Source organism: Nicotiana attenuata, unplaced genomic scaffold, assembly GCF_001879085.1.
Source record: "Nicotiana attenuata strain UT unplaced genomic scaffold, NIATTr2, whole genome shotgun sequence".
NCBI lineage: Eukaryota > Viridiplantae > Streptophyta > Magnoliopsida > Solanales > Solanaceae > Nicotiana > Nicotiana attenuata.
This window is the reverse complement of record NW_017670385.1, coordinates 587389-607857: the sequence shown is the minus strand read 5'-3', so window position 1 is coordinate 607857 and position 20469 is coordinate 587389. Positions and strand designations below refer to the sequence as shown.

Sequence of the window (20469 nt, the reverse complement as noted above, 5' to 3'; positions counted from 1 at the left end):
TAAAACTCTGGTCAAGGAGGATGGTTTGGCTCCATATTCGGCATTGCACATAATTCCAACATATTATGATAGGCAAGGTATTTAAGATGAGTCTTTGTACTTCATTGTGACTGCTGAGAAGCCACCACTTCATCAAAAGTATTCTGAGAGGCATGTCTTCAGTTTGAATTCCAACTGGCCCTCCAAATTTCCTCCACACAATTCTGGCAAAGTTACCCACGCTAAAAAGGTGGTCAACTGTTTCACTGGAGTGAACAGAGCAACAAACACACCTAGAAACTGTAGGATTGCTAAAAACTAGCACCCTATCATCAGTTGGGAGTTTATTTCTGAGAGTTCTCCACAAGCAAAAGGGCCATTTGAATGGAATTTTTTTATGCCATGTCATCTTATTGAATAGGTTAGGTTGCTTCTCTTTTCTGATTAATTCCCATGCAGAAGCACAGGTGAACCTACCATCAGTAGTAGGGGCCCAGATGATTTCATCTTGCAAGTTGCTATTGAAAAAGATTGGGATCTGAGTTATCAAATGGATCATGTGAGGTGGGGCACTCTCATTGAGTCTTTGAAGATTCCGCTGGCCATTGTTCCAAAAATAGGAGACTGAAATATTCCCACATCTACCTCCTTCATTTCTCCCACCAAAAACTGTAGTTTCCATAATGGAGTCTCCATTGGATGTTCTTTTCAACTTCTTTCTTGTTGACCGTCAATCTTTTCCATGCTTGTGATTGTCCTTTACCCATTTTTTGGAGATGGGATTGGATCTTTGACAATACTTGGCTTTAAGGAAGTTACTCCACAAGGATTGAGTAGATCTGAAGTGCCACCATTGTTTGTATTCCATTGATTTGCAGATGTCTTCTATGGTTTTGAATCCAATACCCCCTTCATTCATAGGGAAGCATAATTTGTTCCATGAAGCCCAGTGGTATTTCCTTTTGTTATCTTCCATGCCCCAGAAGAAGTTTGCTGCTAGCTTCTTAATTTGTTTCATGACTGTCTTAGGAGGAGAGACTGCGGACAGTAGATAGATTGGCATAGATTGGAGAACATGCTTTATCAGAGTAGCTCTTCCTCTATGTGATAGCATTTTGCCATGCCAGCCCCTGATTCTTCCCGCAATTTTGGAGATTAGATTGTTGAAGTGGATGATTTTCAACCTGCCAGTGTACAGTGGACATCGCAGGTAAGTGAGAGGGGATAGCTTTCTAGAGAAACCTATGACTACTTGGATTCTTCTAATTGTTGACTGAAACGCACAGAGGGAGGTCATGAAATGAATTTTTTTCCTATTGATCTGTTGGCCAGAAGTATCCTCATACTTGTTCAATATCCACATGATTTTCTGAAAAGATGACCTTTTCCCATAGGAGAATATGATGATATCAGCTGCAAAGCTGAGGAGATTGACTTGGGGGTCCCTTCTTTCCATATAAAAACCATTGAAAAACTGATTATGATTGAGGGGGTTAAGCATTCTAGATAGAAGCTCGGCCCCAATGATGAACAAGGAATGGGCAAGGGGATCTCCTTGCTTTAGTCCCCTTTTAGAATGGAATAAACCATGCCTAGTTCCATTTACAATGACTGAATACCAATTGTTGGACATGGTTCTCCATATCATATCAATGACCATCTCACAAAAACCCACTTCTCCTCAACATTATGCAAGTGAAACTCCAGGAGACCATATCATATGATTTAGCCATATCTAACTTTATGACTACATTGGATCCCTCATTTGGTTTCTTGATGCCATGGATAATTTCCTGAGCAAGCATGATATTCTCAGAAATATTCCTTCCTTTTACAAAACCTGATTGGTTAGCAGAAATAATTCTTGAAAATATAGGCCCAAGCCTAGCACCTATAACTTTGGAGATGATCTTGTTTATGAAATTACCGAGGCTGCTAGGTCTGAATTCAGATAAAGAGTTTGGAAATTCCACCTTGGGGAGGAGAACCAAGCATGCACTGGTCATGTATTTTGGCATATTGTAGCCGCAAAGAAAGCTAGTACAACATTTAGCAGATCATCCTTAATGATGTCCCAACAAGATTGGTAAAATTTGCCATTGAAATCATCTGGCCTTGCAACACTTGTGGGATTCATAGAGAACACAACTTCTTTGAGCTCCTGTAAGGTTGGGTCTGCTGACAGAATTACATTATCCTCAGGAGTGATCATGGAGGGGATGCATGACAACAGAACTTCCCTGATGACTCCTCCTGGATTTGTGAAAAGGTCGTGGTATAAATCACATGTTGCTTTACCAATAGCCTCATCACCTTGGATCCACTGTCCATTCTCGTCTTTGATTTTGTGGGTATAGAGTTTCCTTCTTCTGCCTCTAATAAGACTATGGAAGTATTTAGTGTTGACTTCACCTGCCCACCCAATTTTCAAACTCATAGAACAATGCAAAAAAATAGCCACCCTCAAGCAAGTGCAAGCTCAAATGATTACATCTGGGCTTATTCTCCACACTTACCCTCTTAGTTGCATACTCATTTTTCCTCCACCCTAGCCGCCACCAACTCCTATGCGCTNTATATATATATATATATATATATATATATATATATATAATTTTCATACAAATTTTATACAATATGCCTTGTGTATGTACTTTATATATGATTTGTATATATTTTGTATCTGGTTTGTTCTTCTTCATCTCTGAAATTCCAATCAAAAATTTTACTCTTAATACAATTTGATACATATTAATAACTTTATGTAAAAAAGTAGTATTTATAACTTAAATACAAATTTCATACAACGACTCATACAGTATACACTAATTTTTAACTTCCATACAATATTCAAATAAAAAAAATACAACTAAAAATAAAATACAATCAAATATAGTTTTCATACAAATTTCATGCAATTATTATACAACTTTAATGCAATTTTGTATGTATATTGTATGCGAGCGTTCTTCTTTTTCTTCTTCTGAAAATCCAGCCCAAATCAAATCTAATCCTCACCACATACCCTCAAAATTGAGATACAAACTCCATAATATATTCTAATCGTTTGCAATAACACCTAATCCAAGCAGCTAATATTTTTTGAAATCCGAATTCAATTTCAAAGCTTCGAAACCTGGCAGTCAATGGTGGAGAGTCAAACACATTCAAAATTTATTGATTGATAATTTTAATTCGAACAATCGAGTTAAATAATTAATATCTATCTGGTGCTAGCCCTCCATCGGAACGCCAACAAGAAAAGGGAAAACCCACAAAAGCTCCAAACTCTGGCCATGACAAAATTCAGATTGACAAAAAAATTATTCCTTTCTTTTCTATTGTTAGAGAAAATTATGAGCTTTAGAAGAAAATCTTATAAAATCAGTGTAGAAAAAGGGTTGATTTCAAAGAGAGAAAGAGAAAAATTCTTTAGAAAGAACTGTGATTGGGATTTGTCGACGGAAGAAAGGAATTGTGAGGGTTTAAAGGGATTTATCAAATTAAAGGCTATAATATTATTAAAACCTCTCTACCGAGGGTAAAGTATCTCTTTTAACACTGCGGAAAAAAAAAGTTTCCCTTAATGCCAAAGTTTCCCTTAGAGAAGAATGCTCTGGTCTCCTTGACAGATTGACATTCTCGTCATTTTTGGAAGGAGGCGGCGGGGAGAAAATCTCTAGTGCAGGGGAAATAAAAAAGGGGCTGAAGTGAAATTGAAGAGTCAAATGGCTACTTCTTCATAAGTTTCTTCTTCCAAGTAGGTCTACGTTTTTCTCTTCCCCTTTATTTATGTTCTTGCGTTATTACTTGACGTTTTCTTTTTTAATATGATAGCTAAATCAAGCAGTGTATTTTTGTAATATTTAATAGTTGAAGCCACTTGATAAAAATGGCGAACTTGAACTCCCTTTGACTTGGCAATGCTTGAAACTGAAAGTTAGTATGCACCTTTGGCTTATCAGAAATTTGAGTTTTTTTTTGGTTGGGGGCCTATTCTGAAAGTAAAAAGGTGATATGACTACTTAAAGATTGCATAAATAGATCAAGTCTAAGTTGATAGTAATTGATAATTTATAAGAAAATACACTGCTACTACTACCACGGTCACTAGCATTTGTCTCCACAATAAATCCCGAATAAAATTGAAAGCTTACGATCAAGAGCATAAATTAAACCTCTTACTGAACTACTGAAGAAGGAAATTAGTATACAATTGAAGAAAAATAATACAAATTTACATGATTAAGGAGTAAAGATGTTGTTCGTCGAGCTTTTTAAGGTGGATGGTGCATTGGTTAGGCCAAATGGCATCACCAATATATTTGTTTTGAAGATAATCTCAGCTGTCTTTCTAAATTGATGGTAACCCGCTCTCTGATCCACCTTAGAAAATATCTTGGTTCATCCAATTCATCTAATAAGTCCTCAGTGAGTGGTTTGTAAAACTTATGCTCTGCAGGTGCATCTATTTGAGTCCTTGTGGTAGTATACAAATGACAAGAACAAAATTTCTTTCCAGCCAAATAAACATGTGATGTTTTTCTTTTTTACTTATAAAAATATATAAGCCTCCTTATTCACTGGTATATAGTCACTGACCGAGGGTATTCTGTCATCTACCCCTGTGAGGTGGCAACTATTTAGGCTGCTTAGTGAGTTCTTTTACATTCACTTCAGTATATTCTGGCGGTCTTTTAGCCATTTTAACATTGCTTCGAGGATTCAAACGACTCTAATACCAGTTGGCACCAATGAGTCAATGACCATCAGCTCAGGAACTATGAGTTTGAATGCTAAAATTTGGGTCCAGGAAACTATATCTGGTATAAGTTATCAACGACACAAGGCTACTGCTAATACTCGATACTCTATATACCGCATGAGTAATAAGCTATTCTCCTAATTAATTTCAGTAAAATTATTGCGACTTGCATATAACTGCCTCCCATGTGGCAACATGAGCTCATGTACAAGCTGTTAACAACCTCTGTGAGTTGCTTCTATTCTGTTAAGCTAGCGTTAAGCTTGTCGCGCATTTGCTGGGCTCCGTAGGAGACTAAATGCTTGAACACCTCAGTTGACTATGGCATTAGGTTCGCTTTTTCATATGAACTATGACTTCTAGACTGCAAAACGCTGGTGATGTTTGATATATATTGTTCTAAATGACTGGAAGTACTAACTTTCTCACTTTACGGAAAGATGATGTGATTCACATTTTCACTTTCTTTTTATTGGTAATTTGTGTTTCTTTCATAAGATTTTTGAAGTTTAGTTTATTTATCAAATTTCGATGGTGAGATTATTTGAACAAATTTTCATATCAACCTGTAACTAAATCGATTAAAAAAAAAGAGATCTTGACCATAATGACAGATGTATGATTTTTGTTCACATAGGTGCTAAATTTGTATATGTTGAAATGATGAGCTAATTATGTCTTTTTTTAATTTTCAGATGTGGGCATGATCTGAATTGTTGTTGGGTTCTGCAGTGCGGTTAATCATGTGCAAGTGCACCATCAAAAGAAGAAATCTCATTATGCACTAATGACTTGTGAAAGGTTATGTTTGTCTTGCAAAGCTTCGAGCACATCACATGAAAACATTGAGCCCAAAATCTGCCCACTCAATTTTCAAACTCATAGAACAATGCAAAAACATAGCCACCCTCAAGCAAGTGCATGCTCAAATGATCACAACTGGACTTATTCTCCACACTTACCCTCTCAGTCGCATACTCATTTCGTCCTCCACCCTAGCCGCCACCAACTCCTATGCGCTAACCATTTTCAACCAAGCAAGCAATCCAACAATTTTCCTGTTCAACACCCTAATCTCATCATCCCTTGCTAGGAAAGATGATCAAGTTCACTTTTCTTTAGCTCTTTACACTCGTATTCTCACTCAAACCACTCTCAAGCCCAATAATTACACTTACCCATCTCTTTTTAAGGCTTGTAGTTCTCAACCATGGCTTCAAAATGGCCGTGCCTTGCACACCCATGTCTTGAAATTCCTTGAACCACCTTATGATCATTTTGTTCAAGCCTCGTTGCTTAATTTCTACTCCAGGAGTGGCGAATTGGGGGTTTCAAGATTCCTCTTTGATCAAATCACAAGACCGGATTTAGCTTCTTGGAACTCCATACTTACAGCTTATGCCCATAATACTTCTGTTCAATATGAAGCCAGTCTTGATAATGCTTATGATAACACTAATTTGTCATTGGAAGTTTTGCTTTTGTTTAATCAAATGCAGAAATCTTTGGCTAGTCTTAATGAGGTTAGTTTGGTGGCGTTGATTAGTGCTTGAAAGGTTATTTGACATTGAAGAGGAAGAGAAGGAAGATGCACTTTCATACCATAGTGAAAGGTTAGCCATTGCTTATGCTCTTATTGCATCTGTTTCTGGTTCCCCTATTAGAATTATAAAGAACCTAAGGGTTTGCAGTGACTGCCATGCAGCTACTAAGCTTATATCAAGGATTTATGAGAGGGAAATTATAGTAAGAGATAGATCTAGGTTTCATCACTTCAGAAATGGGACTTGTTCTTGTTTGGATTATTGGTAGAATTTCTTGTACTTTGTGTTATTTGGAACAGCATATAGTTTACTTCACGGGCGGATCTAGAATTTTTAGTACATGCGTGCACTACTTAAAAAAGAAAGAAAAATTATATTAAGTGGGAATTGATCCTTATTCCTCTTAGTAAATAACTCAACCTTCAATCAAGCGCATCATTCAGTCTTCTTGAAGCATATGTGCGAACAATTAATATAATATTAATTTTAAAAAATATGTACATAAACATCTAATTTTACGGAAAGACCATGGGTTCACGTGCCCCATCATCTCCCTATAAATTTGCCCCTAGTTTACTTAGTCGGACATCCTGCCTCCTCTATTTAAAAAAAAAAAAGCGTGAACTAGTGTTCCATTTCCTTGTGATCTTGCTTTTGGTGAAAGATGTATGTATAAAAGTAGAGCTACTGTATTATATTTATCTCTATCTTTTAGTATTGTTGAATTATAGCAAGTTGATTAATCATGAGAAATGATAAGTCTTAAATGCACTCCAAAAAATGCTTTATGGACTCCAATTACATATTCACTGCGTCTAAAAGTACTTTAATTTACTCACCGGAATACTATGAATGTGAAAAAAATCCAATTAAGAAGAATTACAAACCTGAAATCCACATCTGCTTTATATTTGAGTCCTTATAAAGAGTAATCATATAAATTTATTACCGAAAAATCATATAAATTTTATGTAATGATATTTTGCTTACATGATAACTCTCATTTATCCTACATTGTACAATTATTGATTCTCAGATTTTTTTTTTTTTTTAGGGGGTTAGGGTAGGGGGGTGGGGGGGGGTACGGGGGGCTAAAAACTATGTTTTTTTGCATGTTTCAATGATATGATAGGTTTTTCGGATACATTTCAGTGCATTAATTTTTTACTTGCTTCCTAAATTGTTTTTTGTCTACTTTTCTCTTTTTTTGCTATTATTTTCTTAGGTCCAATGTTATCATATTTATTCATGTATACAACCTCCTCTCGAAGTGTACGTATCTTTGCATTTATCAGTTCTTCAACATCTTGAATTTCCTGACAGCCTTCTTTGCTTAAAACCAAATTAAGAAAAGAGAGTAAAAGAAAAACAGAAGTCTTAATGTTGGTTAAACCATTTTGCTTTGCTGGAAAAGAAAAAAAAAGAAGGGTAAGAACAAAAACCAGCTTTCAACTAAACTTTATAAAGAACTGCTTCCTGTCCATGTAAAATAGAGAGACTACTTCGGCAAAAAAAGGAGAAATAACTGGTAGCAAATGTTTGCTTCACTGAAAAGAGAATTTCAAAATTGCAAGGTTAAGCTTTTCACCCAAATTTTCACTAAAAGCACCCCGCGCAGGAGGCGCGCTGGATACCGGTGGTGCATAATAAGGCTCCTGAGGTCTAGGAGGAGCTGGAATACCACTGGCTGCTGGAAGAGCTGAATGAACAGGGCGACTCATATAACCTCTACCATGGCGACCTGCCGCTGGGGTACGGGCACCAGAATAATGGCCCGACTCTCGAGACCTCTTGGCCTCTCTCTCCTTTCTCTCCCTAGCATGCATACCCTCAATCCTCCTAACGATGCTCACCACCTGCTGATAAAAAATATCCATCTCCAACTCATGAGCCATGCTAGACCTGATGTTGGGAATAAGGCCCTCAATAAATCGGCGAACTCTCTCGCGAATAGTAGCAACCAAGGCTGGTGCATGCCTAGCCAAACTGGTGTAACGGACAGCATACTCTGAAACAGTCATAGCACCCTAGTGCAAATGCTCAAACTTTGCGCGCCATGCGTCCCTGAGGCTCTGAGGAACATACTCCCTCAGGAACAGATCTGAAAACTGAGTCCAAGTCAGTGAAGCAGCCTCATCTGGACTGTCTAGCTCATAGGTGTGCCACCACTCATAGGCGGCTCCTTGAAGCTGGAAGGTGGTGAAAGAAACCCCGCTCGATCCTGAGAAACCCATGGTGCGGAGAATGCGATAACACTCATCAAGGAACCCCAGAGCATTCTCTGATGCTAAACCACTGAATACAGGAGGCTTGTACTTCTTGAACCTCTCAAGCCTCAACTGCTTATCCTCGGAAGCAGCTTCCCTGTCCTCGAGCTGAGCTGGCACTGCAGGCGGTACAGGAATAATCTCAGGACCTGCTCGACATGAACTCGTTGCTCAGGAGTGCGGGCGGCGGGAGTCTGTGCTCCTCCCCCGGCCTGGGATGTAGCTGCAGCAAGGGGAAGCAACCCTGCCTGAGCCAGAGTGGTGTACATGCTCATAAACTGTGCCAGAGTCTCTTGAAGTGCTGGTGTGGTAGTAGTACTACGTGCGCGTCCTCGGCCTCTACCCCGGCCCCGGCCCTGGCCCCGGCCCCGGCCTTTGATGGCTGCAGTAGGGGGCGCAGGTGCCTGATCATCTCGGGTAGCACGTGTCTTCACCATCTGTGAGAGAATAGAAGACAAAAGTTTAGAATGGTGATGTCAAAATATTGCACGACAAGGAAATCAAATGAAGTGGAATTTTTCCTAATAGTTACATAGCCTCTCGTAGATAAGTACAGACGTCTCCGTACCGATCAGCGAGACTCTAATAAACCGGCTTGTGATCCATGATTCCTATGAAGCTAGAGCTCTGATACCAACTTGTCACGATCCTGGTTAGCCCTCCGTGAACCATCGTGACGACACCTAGTCTCTACGACTAGGTAAGCCTAAATTTGCGGAAGATAACCAACTTGTGGAAGTAAAACAATTTAAAAACAGAAATCAAGCAATAACAGTGTGTAAATGTGCCGCTCGGCATACACCATGTTTAACTTTCAATACCAAACATAAATCCAAGACCCGGAAACCCATGAATCACAAGCTAAGAAAGAAATACTACATAGCTCTAACTCCGGAATTTCTAATAAAGCACAGAAAAGTACAGAAGGGCTAAATACTAAAGGCAGGAATAGAAAGGGACTCCTTAGTCTGTGGATGCGGCACATGTACCTCGGAGTCTCTACGCAGTCGCCTCCCTTAACGATAGTAGGCCTGATCAGCGGTACCTGGATCTGCACATAAAAAACATGCGCAGAAGAGGCATGAGTACACCACAGCGGACTCAGTAAGTGCCAAGCCTAACCTCGGTTGGGTAGTGACGAGGAAGGTCAGGGCCCTACTGAGATTAAATAAAATATAAAGGTAAATAGTATAGAACGGAACAGTATAAATGAGTACAGCAGTAAAATAACACAGGGTGAACAGAACAACAACAACTATACAGAACCAGGTAAACATGGAAGGAAATACAACTCAGCACCGATAGTAACAATCGGGGATCTCCCAGGATACCGTCCTGTAGTCCCATCTTTACATATATAGTGAATCTCCCGGGATACCGTCCCGTAGTCCATCATATATATATATATATATATATCCTAAGGATCACCAGGGATACCGTCCCGTATTCCAATTCATAGTGCGCGGGGATCTACCGGAATCCCGTTCCGTAGTCCCAAATGTAAATATCCAGTACTGGGAGAATCTACCGGGTGCATTCCCGTAGTTCCGTATAACTGTGCAGGGGGATCTACCGGGAATCTAACCCGTAGTCCCAAAGTAAATATGCAGGAGGATCTACCGGGAATCTAACCCGTAGTCCCAAAGTAAACAGACAAGGGGGCGGGGGGGAGCTATCAGAATCCCACATCCGTAGTCCCATTGTAAATACACAGCAGCAGCAAGAAAATATTCAGAAAAGAGAAATTTCATGTTAAGGCAACAAATAATTCTAGCCTAGTACGCTGCACAGAGTTCAGGTAAACAGATTGAACAATTAAAGTAATTAAATCACTTAGACATGCTTTCCTAAACTAATAACGGGCTTAATAGTATAAATACTAACAGCAGGAGAAGGAACATACTAATAAGTACTTAAAGAATACCGGATTTCCAAGAATTTGCACAAGTACGCACTCGTCACCTCACGTACAAGGCATTTCAATTACCAAATATATCAATCCTAAGGGGAAGGTCCCCCACACAAGGTTAGGCAAGCCACTTACCTCGAACCGGGTTCAAAAATCAACCTAACACCACGTCTTTGCCACGAGTACTCGACTCCAAATGGCCCACATCTATTCAATTCAATTGCATAACGTAAATAACACTTCAAGTAACTGATTCTACAATTAATTTCTAAGCTAATACGCGAAATTATGTAAAATGACCAAAATGCCCCTCGGGCCCACGTGGTCAAAACCCGAGGTTCGAACCAAAACCCGATTACCCATTCCCCCACGAACCCAAATATATAATTTGTTTTGAAATCCGACCCCAAATCGAGGTCCAAATCCTCAATTTTTGAAAAACCTAGGTTCTACCCAAAACTCCCAATTTCCCCCATGAAAATCATTGATTTTAAGTTGAAATCATGTTAAAAGATGTTAATGATTGAAGGAAATGAGTTAAAGTTAACTTACAATCGATTTGGAAGAAGAGTTGTTCTTGAAAAATCGCCTAAAGGAGTTTGTGTTTTGAAAAGATGTGAAAAATGGGTTTAAAGTCGTCTAAGTATAAAGTTGCAGGTCGCAGGTATGGGAAATGCGAACAGGGGTTCGCAATTGCGAACCCTGACCTCTGCTAAATCTTGGGAATTGCAAAACAGGGTTCGCATTTGCGAACCCTTCAGGAAAGCTGGACCTTCGCATTTGCGAATAGAATGTCGCATTTGCGATTGGGGAATTGCGAAGAATGGGTCGCATTTGCGACCCAAGGCTGGACGGGTATTTTCGCATTTGCGAAGGAATACTCGCATTTGCGAGCAAGGCAGGCCTGGGATGTTTTTCGCACTTGCGATCCATCCTTCGCATTTGCGAGCTCGCATTTGCAAGCCAGCTTCGCAAATGCGAAGCCTGCAGGCCTGATCATACCAGCAAAAATTCTGCAATTTTCTAAGTTCCAAAAGCACCCCGTGGCCTATCCGAAACTCACCCGAGCCCTCGGGGCTCCAAACCAAATATACACACAACCTCAAAAACATCCCACGGACTTATTCGTGTAATAAAATCACCAAAATAACCTCAATAACAACGAATTAAACCTCAAAATCATAGAATTTTCTCAAACTTCTTAAAACATCAACTTTAGCAAATTAGGTCCGAATCACGTCAAATGACATCCGTTTTTCACCAAATTTTACAGAAATGTCTTAAATTATATATAAGACCTGTACCGGGCGCCGGAACCAAAATACGGGCCCGATACCATCATGTTCTAATCAAATTTCATTTCAAATTTCTTTAAACAATTTCAGAAAACAATTTTCTTCGAAAATTCATTTCTCGGGCTTGGGACCTCGGAATTCGATTGCGGGCATACGCTCATGTCCCATATTTTCCTACGGACCCTCCGGGACCGTCAAATCACGAGTCCAGGTCCGTTTACCCAAAATGTTGATCGAAGTCAAATTAGCTCATTTTATAGTCAAAATTTATCATTTTTCATATATTTTCACATCTAGGATTTCCGGCTACGCGCCCAGACTGCGCACGCAAATCGAGGTGATTCTAAAAGAGGTTTTTAAGGCCTTAGAACACAGAATTTCATTTTAAAACAAGTGATGGCCTTTTGGGTCATCACATCCTCCACCTCTAAAATAATCGTTCGTCCTCGAACGGACAAAAGAAAGAAGTAATTGAATCGGGGAAAAGATGAGGATAATGGCTCCTCATATCGGACTCGGACTCCCAGGTCGATGCCTTAGGAGGCTGACGTCTCCACTGAACACGAACAGAAGGAAAACTCTTCGATCTCAACTGGCGAACCTGCCGGTCTAGAATGGCTACCGGCTCCTCCTCATAAGACAAGTCCTTGTCCAATTGGACAGTGCTGAAATCTAACACGTGGGATGGATCCCTGTGATACCTCCGGAGCATCGAAACATGGAATACCGGGTGAACTCCGGCCAAGCTGGGAGGTAAGGCAAGCTCATAAGCAACCTCCCCAACACGCCTTAATATCTCAAAAGGGCCAATAAATCTCGGACTCAACTTTCTATTCTTCCCGAATCTCATGACGCCTTTCATAGGAAAAACCCGAAGCAGAATTCTGTAACCGTTTGTTCATATAATTTTTTTAAAAAATTTCTCATTCAACCTAGTTTCAATTGTGAAACAGAGCAATATGAGAAGATAAAGTCGTTCGATGAGTTCATCTCCTTATTATACACCGGTTTCAATTGAGAAATTGAGCAACATGAGAAGAGAAACTAGGTCGATGAGTTTATATTTTCATTCAACCCCGGTTTTAGTTGAGAAATCGATTAATGAATGAAATATGGGAAGACAAAATCGTTCCGAAAGTGTTATAATCTCGAAAGGATGTTGTTGGTCAATCTGAGAAAAAGAAGAGCAAAAGGGTTAGAGTGGATTATGTTGAAGGTAAGAGAAAACGTGTCATGGAGGACGGAGCGAATTTGGGTGTCAAACCACAAAAGAGTAAGATCTAGAAGGCAGAAAAAGTTAAAATTCCTAACAAAGTTTGTAAGGTACATACTGTTATATTTATTGTGTATTGTTGAATCTTCTTTTGAAATTGGATCTAGTTTATATTTGTTTGTTGTTAATTTATGCCACTTATTTGTAGCCTTGGAAGCTTTATATTCCAGCTGGTGAGCCTTTTCCTGTTACTCATTAAACATCATACACTAATGTGGACATTGTATCAGTTTTACAGTCAAAGTTGACTGTTGTCCGGCTTCGGATGTTTAGGGAAAGCTGTTTTGGCTATTTCCTTGATTTACCTTGAGTTTTTATCCAGACACAACTAATTCATTCTTTAATTAGCGAGTTGGTTCAAGATAAGTTTGATCAATTTTTTGTGAAATTGAATGACGAACATGTTTTACGTTGTGCTCTTTGGGAATTTGGTGTTGTAAGTGGTTTAAACTTTTGTGGCAATGAACATGCTGAGGGTAACTTCAGTGGACCCTATAGGTTAGTGGATACTTAGAGGGTGTTTGGATTGGCTTATAAAAAGTAGCTTTTTAGCTAAAAGCCAAAAGCCATAAGTTGGTAATACCTAACTTTTGGCTTTTGGCTTATTTTTGTGCCTTTTATGCCTAAAAAATAAGTGCTTTTAAGCACTTTTTATCATTGCCAAATACCACATAAACTAAAAAAGTGCTTAAAAGCCAATAAGAACTTAAAATGAGCCAATACAAACACCCTCTTATTTTTCTAGTTTTGAAGCGGTGTCAAGAAGTTGCTTACTGATTGTTTTGAGAAGAAGACATGATAGTCTGATGAAGACGCAATTAAGGTTGCAATCATTTATTTCATAAATACATTTCTAATGTCCACTCAGGCTCATAAGACATTTATAAGTAAACGTAATTTTCATCTTGTCGAGAGTGGTGAGTATGTGTCCTTTCCTTGGGGTAAGATTGCATTTCGAGCTTTAATTGTAAGGCCCCGTAAAATTTTCCCTAGAACCCGAGGTTTTGTGGTGCCAAGGAAGCTTGCTAATCCTACCAAAGCAAGCCTCTCAAGTGCTGACCTTTCTTCCTACCTTTGAGCGAAGCAAGCCTCTCAAGTGCTGACCTTTCTCCCCCCTCTCCCCCCCCCCCCCCGGTGAGGCTGACCTTCTTGTGTCACGAGTGATGTGAAACCTCCTTCTTGTCTTCTATTCCAGGAAGTGGTATAATAGGTCCCCCTAAGGGAAGCCCTTTGGCAGCTATCCGAGCTGCGGTATGGACTTTTGGGGTTGCTTAGTGCTTCGAGGAGTTGAACGAAAAAGTTTACAGAACATGGCAGTTCTGCGGTCCACTATGCGACCGCAGAACCAGTTTGCGGGCCGCAGATCGGCCGCGGAACGAAGCAGAAAGATTTGCCAAATTTGAGGACCATTATGCGACCGCAGAACCATTTTGCGAGCCGCAGATCCCATCGCAGAACCAGCATGAGAAATTTTGGAAGAAGGTTCTACGGTCCATTATGCGACCGCAGAATTAGTTTGCGAACTGCAGACCTGTCGCAGAGTGAAGCAAAAATGCCTAGTTTTTGAGGGCCATTATGCGGTCCATTTTGCGGGGCGCAGAAGTGTAATGCGGTCGCATATGCGACCGTATATCAGCATCGGGACTCCATTTTTCTAATCTTACAACCCGACCCCCATTTCGTTTGTCTTGCCCGATGGTTCATTTTAGGGGGATTACCTGACATTTTAGAGAGAGGAGAGAGCTATTCTAGGGAGAGGAAAGGGAGGACTAAGGATTTCACTACTCTACCTTGATCAAACCTTGGTAATTTCATCATAAGGAACTTGCTAGGGCTTAAAAAAGATTGGCATAGTTAGGAGTGTTGGGACATTATTGTGGCACTACGAAAAGCTCTTTCAAGGTATGAAGGCTAAACTCTTTTTCTGGTATTGAAATTCTCGCATTCTTACAAAGTTCCATCGTGTGAAGTTCTAACATGGGACGCTATTGATGTGGGATATTCAAACGAGAAAAAAAAATTGATTCTTTATTGGCATAACGCGTTAAAACCCTCATGTGTTAATGATTCTCTATTTTTGACTTAATTATGTTATACCCCTTTTGGAGAAGAAAATCTTGTATGAAATCAATGTGATTAAACACTTATTTCTCATATGATGAAACCTTATGAACTTACACTTGCTAAGGCCAAAGGTGCCAAATGGTTGATTGGAAGATAACTCTTTTGTACAAACTATTATCATTTTGGGAATTCGAAGTGTGGCATTGTGAAAACGCCTCCACCCGCATACATTGGGGTGAGGCGGCAGGGCCGCTTTGTGTAGAGTTGTGGTATTGTGATTACACCTCCATCTGCATACATTGGGGTGACGTAGCAGGGCCGTTTTGTGCAGAGTATATGGTATTGTGATTGCACCTCCACCCGCATACATTGCAGTGAGGCGGCGTGGCCGCTTTGTGTAGAATTATGGTATTGTGATTACACCTCCACCCGCATACATTAGGGTGAGGCGGCAGGGCTTCTTTGTGTAGAGTTCCTGGTATTGTGATTGCACCTCCACCCGTACTTTGGGATGAGGCGGCCGAGCCGCTTTGTGAAAAGGTGGTTGCAGAGGATACCCGACTTAAAAATTTATAAATGTTATTGAAAGCTGTTAACAAATTTGCTATGGATTTAACGACTATCTAAGCCTTTTATTGTTAACATTATTTATCATATTCATATTGTATTTCCAAGTCCTTGCATAGGTGTTTGGTTTTCATACTAGTACTATTCGACATGTATTAACGTTCCTTTTGTCGGGGGCGTTGCATCTTTAATGAATGCAGGTGGTTCTACAGTGGAAGGCATTGACAAGTGATGGCGGTACACTCTCTTCCCAGTTGACTTGGTGAGCCCCACTTCACTTCGGGGTCGTGTATCTTTTGATCCGTGCGTATTATGTTTTGAGGTATAGTCGGAGTCTTGTTGCCGGCACTATCATTGTACTCTTTTGTATCTATTAGAGACTCTGTAGACATGATGTGGGAGGTGTATTGGTATTGGGAAAGTCAAGCTAGTAATCTCGTATGTGTATTACATGTTCCACTTCAAATATGAAAGTGTATGTATTTTGAGACTTTATAAATGAAGTAACTAATAGTAATGGAATTAGTGTTGTTTATGAATCCTCTCGGTGTTAATTAATGAAATTTATCTTCCCTTCATTTATGGGTGAGTTGGGTAGAAGGAAATCTAGTAGGCTTGCTCGGCCGGGTTATCTCGGTTGAGAGTTGGTCGCGCTCTCCGAGGTTGGGGCGTGACATTAATGAAGTCGGTGAGGGACAGATTGAGGGGAAAGTCTGAGTTTTATAGGATTGATGGATTTTCTCTTGCACTACAGGTGTGGTTCTATGAATGCTGCACTGTAATGGATAAAAGATATGTTGTTCACTTTGGAGATCATACCCCATGCATATTGAACAGGATAATGATAGACATGCCAATGCGTGAGGACTTTTCTACTGGTTTCTTCAACAGCACATGGAATAAGATACCAGCTTTTATGTATTGATAGGTTATACATATATAATACATTGTAATTCATTGTGATACATTAAATATATAATTTTTTATACATTTTTGATAACCGATACGGAACTTAATGGAGCCCTTTTACAAATAATATCTCATGGATTTATTGGTGCTGCACTTTTTTTCTTGGCGGGAACGACTTATGAAAGAATCTGCCTTGTTTATCTTGACGAAATGGGCAGAATAGCTAATCATTAAATCCTACAAATGATTGTTCGGCTATATCGTGGAAATTTTTTGAAAGACAAGAATCAAATAATTTTTGCATACAAACCAGGGTTGCGAAGCGAAGGTGCGGTCCAGCTGCAGGAAAGACCAATTGCAGAGACAAATTCAAAGAGATTCCCGCATACTATTTATTAGTTAGATTGTAGTTATAAAGCTGCCCCCTGGAATAAAATAAAGATAGAGGCTGCATTTGATATGGATCTTTTGATAACATCTAGGACTGAACCACTTTTTGTTACATTTGCAGTTTCAAAATATTTCTCCTACGACTGAAGAGCTAAGGAGATTTACTTTGCTTGTTGAAGTTAACGATGAGTATCAGAAATATTTGACATCACGTAACAAGGGAAAACTTCCTATTGATGATAGTGATGATTTTGTCACGTCACCCCCGAAATAGATTAAGGATCCCGTCCCACCAAAAAAGGCGCCTTGTATCCAACCTGTTGATTATGATCTTGAGTTGTAGAAGTTGAAGGGAGATATTAAACAAGTTTGTATTGGTATTTTATATATATATTTTTTTGAAAGTTTTGTTAAAATTCCATGTCTATTATTTTTCTTATTTGTTTCCTTTTGTAGCTCCTTAAGCAGTTAAAGTCCTTCATGGAATATGTTTCTGATAACTTCAAGGAAGTCTTTGAGTTGATAAATTCCAAAGTATGTATTTCTTTATCATTGTGCATTTCCTTTTATTTTTTAGTTAACTTGCTGTATCTTTTTTTTTAAATAGATTGGTGCAAGCGAAGACAAATATTATTCACATCCAGAGAAAGACACCAGTTGTCATCAGGAAAACAATAATTTTCTGAGCAATATAAAGTTTGGTGGCAATGAAGATGTTGACATGGATGGTTGTAAGGTATTTTTAGTTGTGAATTGTGCCCTTTTCCTTTTTCTTTTCTTTGTTATTTTTGATAATGCGATTCTTTTATTAAAAAAATAGGTCGGTGAAAGTGAAGGAAAAGATGTTCCACATTCTCAAAAAGATACCAGTGCGCATCATTCTAACAACTTTGTGCTCGATGACGTAGATCAGTTAGGTTTCAATATCATAGAAGAACCTTCTGGGGGTGTCCCCATTATGTTCGTTTCTAAAGTAACTTTAACACCAGATGTAGCAGCGCTATTGGTGAGACTGTAGATGAGGTGGCATGGGAGATGAAGGAAGAATCTGAGAAAGAAAAGGTTCTCGAATCTCAGACTAGTACTATTGGGTAAGTATTGATAAGGCGGCAGGGGAGATGAAGGAAAAATCTGAGAAAGAGGTTCCCGAATCTCAGATTGTCATATAGTGGTATGAATTACTTCATGAAGTTTCTCCGAAAATGTAAAAAAGAAAGAGAATGTCCTGCAAAGGCCGTGCAATCACCATTCATTACTGTATTTGATTTAGGTCTAGTAGTGGTGTTGTTGCAGCGAAAGAAAAAAAATAAATTTATGCTATTAAGCATCCTTTTAAAAGCAAAATCGGAAATGGCATTAACAGTTATTTGTTGAATGTATTTGCTGCGTGGGTCAAAGAAGGGAAGTCCAGAAAGAAGTATGTTTTCAACTTCTGACTTTTCTTCAGTTTTATATTTTAATATATTGTCATTTGTAGCATTATTTTATATCAAATCACTGTATCTCTTTTGTGTATATTTGTTACCAAGAATGAAATTTACCCGAACCATGTTTGTGAACTGCAGTCTGCTTATGATCTTGGTGTATATCATGTTGAAGACAAAAATAGTTTCACACTTTGGCATATAATGGTCAGCCTATGGATGACTTGGTATGTAAGAAATTACTTTTACAGATTTTTTTTTAATTTTAGATTTGGTTACCTATTTTATATTATTATAGTGATTAATTATTTGTTATGTTTTGATTCAGCACGTTGATATTTTGTTCTATTATTTGAGGAAGAAGGGGAAGTATGACAAAGACCTACCTGCAACATTCACCACCACAGATTGGTACTTCGACGGGAAAATTAATGAGTTGTGACAGGCGATTATTGATACAGATGGAGATAGTGAAGTGTGCAATCCGAAACATATCATTGTAGAGTATATTCAGGGATATGTCTTGGATGCCAACATTCCATGGCACACTGTGGAGCACGTCTTAATGCCAATTAATATTGCGGCACAATGTCATTTGATAATGGCTGTGATTTCCTTCAAGGATAGGTGCATTTATGTGTATAACTCTATGCGCGATGGAGCTGCTCATCAAGCCAAAGTTCATAACGCAATGCGCAAGTATTCTGTGTTGCTGCCTCACTTTTTTGTGCACACGCATTTCTATTTAAATGAAAAAGATATCAATTGGCACGCTGGCGTCTACAAATCAAAGGACATGGGCTCCATTTGATGTAAAACTAGTTGAAGGACCGCCTCAACAAGTAAAAGCATATGATTTTCTTTAAACACAATAAGTTTTTTTTAGATTCCACAGTTTGATAATTGATGTGTCACGACCCCAGTTCGCCCTCCGTGAACATGTCGTGACGGCACCTAGTCCCTACGACTAGGTAAGCCTAACAATGTGGAAGATAAACCATAATTGCGGAAGAAAGTAAATAAAACTGAAGTTGTAAAATAAAACGGTATTTAAGGTGCCGCTCGGCACATACCACAACAATTCTCGAAGCTAACAAAATTCCCAAAATCCAGACACTCACAAATCACAAGCTAAGGGATACATAAGAGGCTCTAACTCAAGAATGTCTATACAAAGGAGAATACTGAAAGGGCTATATTTAATACAGAAAGCTTGAAAGGGACTCCTCGGTCTGCGGACGTAGCAGATATACCTCGAAGTCTCTACCGATACGCCTCCTTCCAAGGCTGACAGAACTGAGTGGGGGTACCTGTATCTGCACAACAAAAATGTGCAGAAGAGTAGCATGAGCACACCACGGCGGTGCCCAGTAAGTATCAAGACTAACCTCGATGGAGTAGTGACGAGGAACAGTCAAGGCACCTACCGGTCAAATAAACAGTATAATCATAGGAATAATGAAACCGATATATAAATATATAAAGTCTGCATGAATGACTAAAAATGCTACAATTCACAATAAGGAAAAGAAAGGACAACAAGTAACAATGAGAATAATAAATGATGATACGAAATGACGGCAGAATCACAATCCAAATCCTAAGGTCACAACACAGCAAGGGGGAAAACAAGTCAATAACTCATATTCTACAATGATGTTCACATAAGGTCTTATTCAACTCTTCCCACAATTTTACCAAGTCTCGGACAAACCACAACTCACGAAAAATCCAGCATCTGAAATCTAACACTTGGCATCCTGTGCCCCATCAATCCCACGGTCCTGCTGACAATTCACTGGCTAACTAGGGGCACTCTCACGTATAAAATGGATAAACGAGGGCGCACCTCCACCCTTAGCAAAAATCAAGAGGAATTCACCTCTAATAGGAGTGTTCATCTATGTGTACGCTTGTGCGAGTGTTTTTGCCAAGAATTTTACAAACTAGTAAACATAAAAAGGAGAACGGACCGCACGTACGATGTTTCCTCACAACTTCAAGCGGTAAAGCTCATACAGGTAAGCAACCCACAATCACAATATTAAACAACTAGGAATGCCTCCGCAGACCGTCACCATTC

General features: G+C 39.3%; 3 protein-coding genes across 3 annotated transcripts; all 3 read right to left on the bottom strand.

Annotated features, from left to right (window-relative positions):
- Nucleotides 1–709: 709 nt before the first annotated feature.
- On the bottom strand, nt 710–1612 carry LOC109238688. Its single transcript, XM_019405169.1, has one exon. It carries the CDS (start codon nt 1610–1612, stop codon nt 710–712), a length of 903 nt encoding a protein of 300 aa, XP_019260714.1.
- Nucleotides 1613–1640: 28 nt separating this feature from the next.
- On the bottom strand, nt 1641–1985 carry LOC109238687. Its single transcript, XM_019405168.1, has one exon. It carries the CDS (start codon nt 1983–1985, stop codon nt 1641–1643), a length of 345 nt encoding a protein of 114 aa, XP_019260713.1.
- On the bottom strand, nt 1982–14482 carry LOC109238686. The gene is made up of 4 exons (XM_019405167.1): nt 14338–14482; nt 8519–8704; nt 7565–7693; nt 1982–2391 (listed from the first exon to the last, which is right to left on the bottom strand). The coding sequence occupies exons 1-4, from the start codon at nt 14480–14482 to the stop codon at nt 1982–1984; spliced, it is 870 nt and encodes a 289-aa protein (XP_019260712.1).
- Between the last annotated feature and the right edge of the window lie 5987 nt (nt 14483–20469).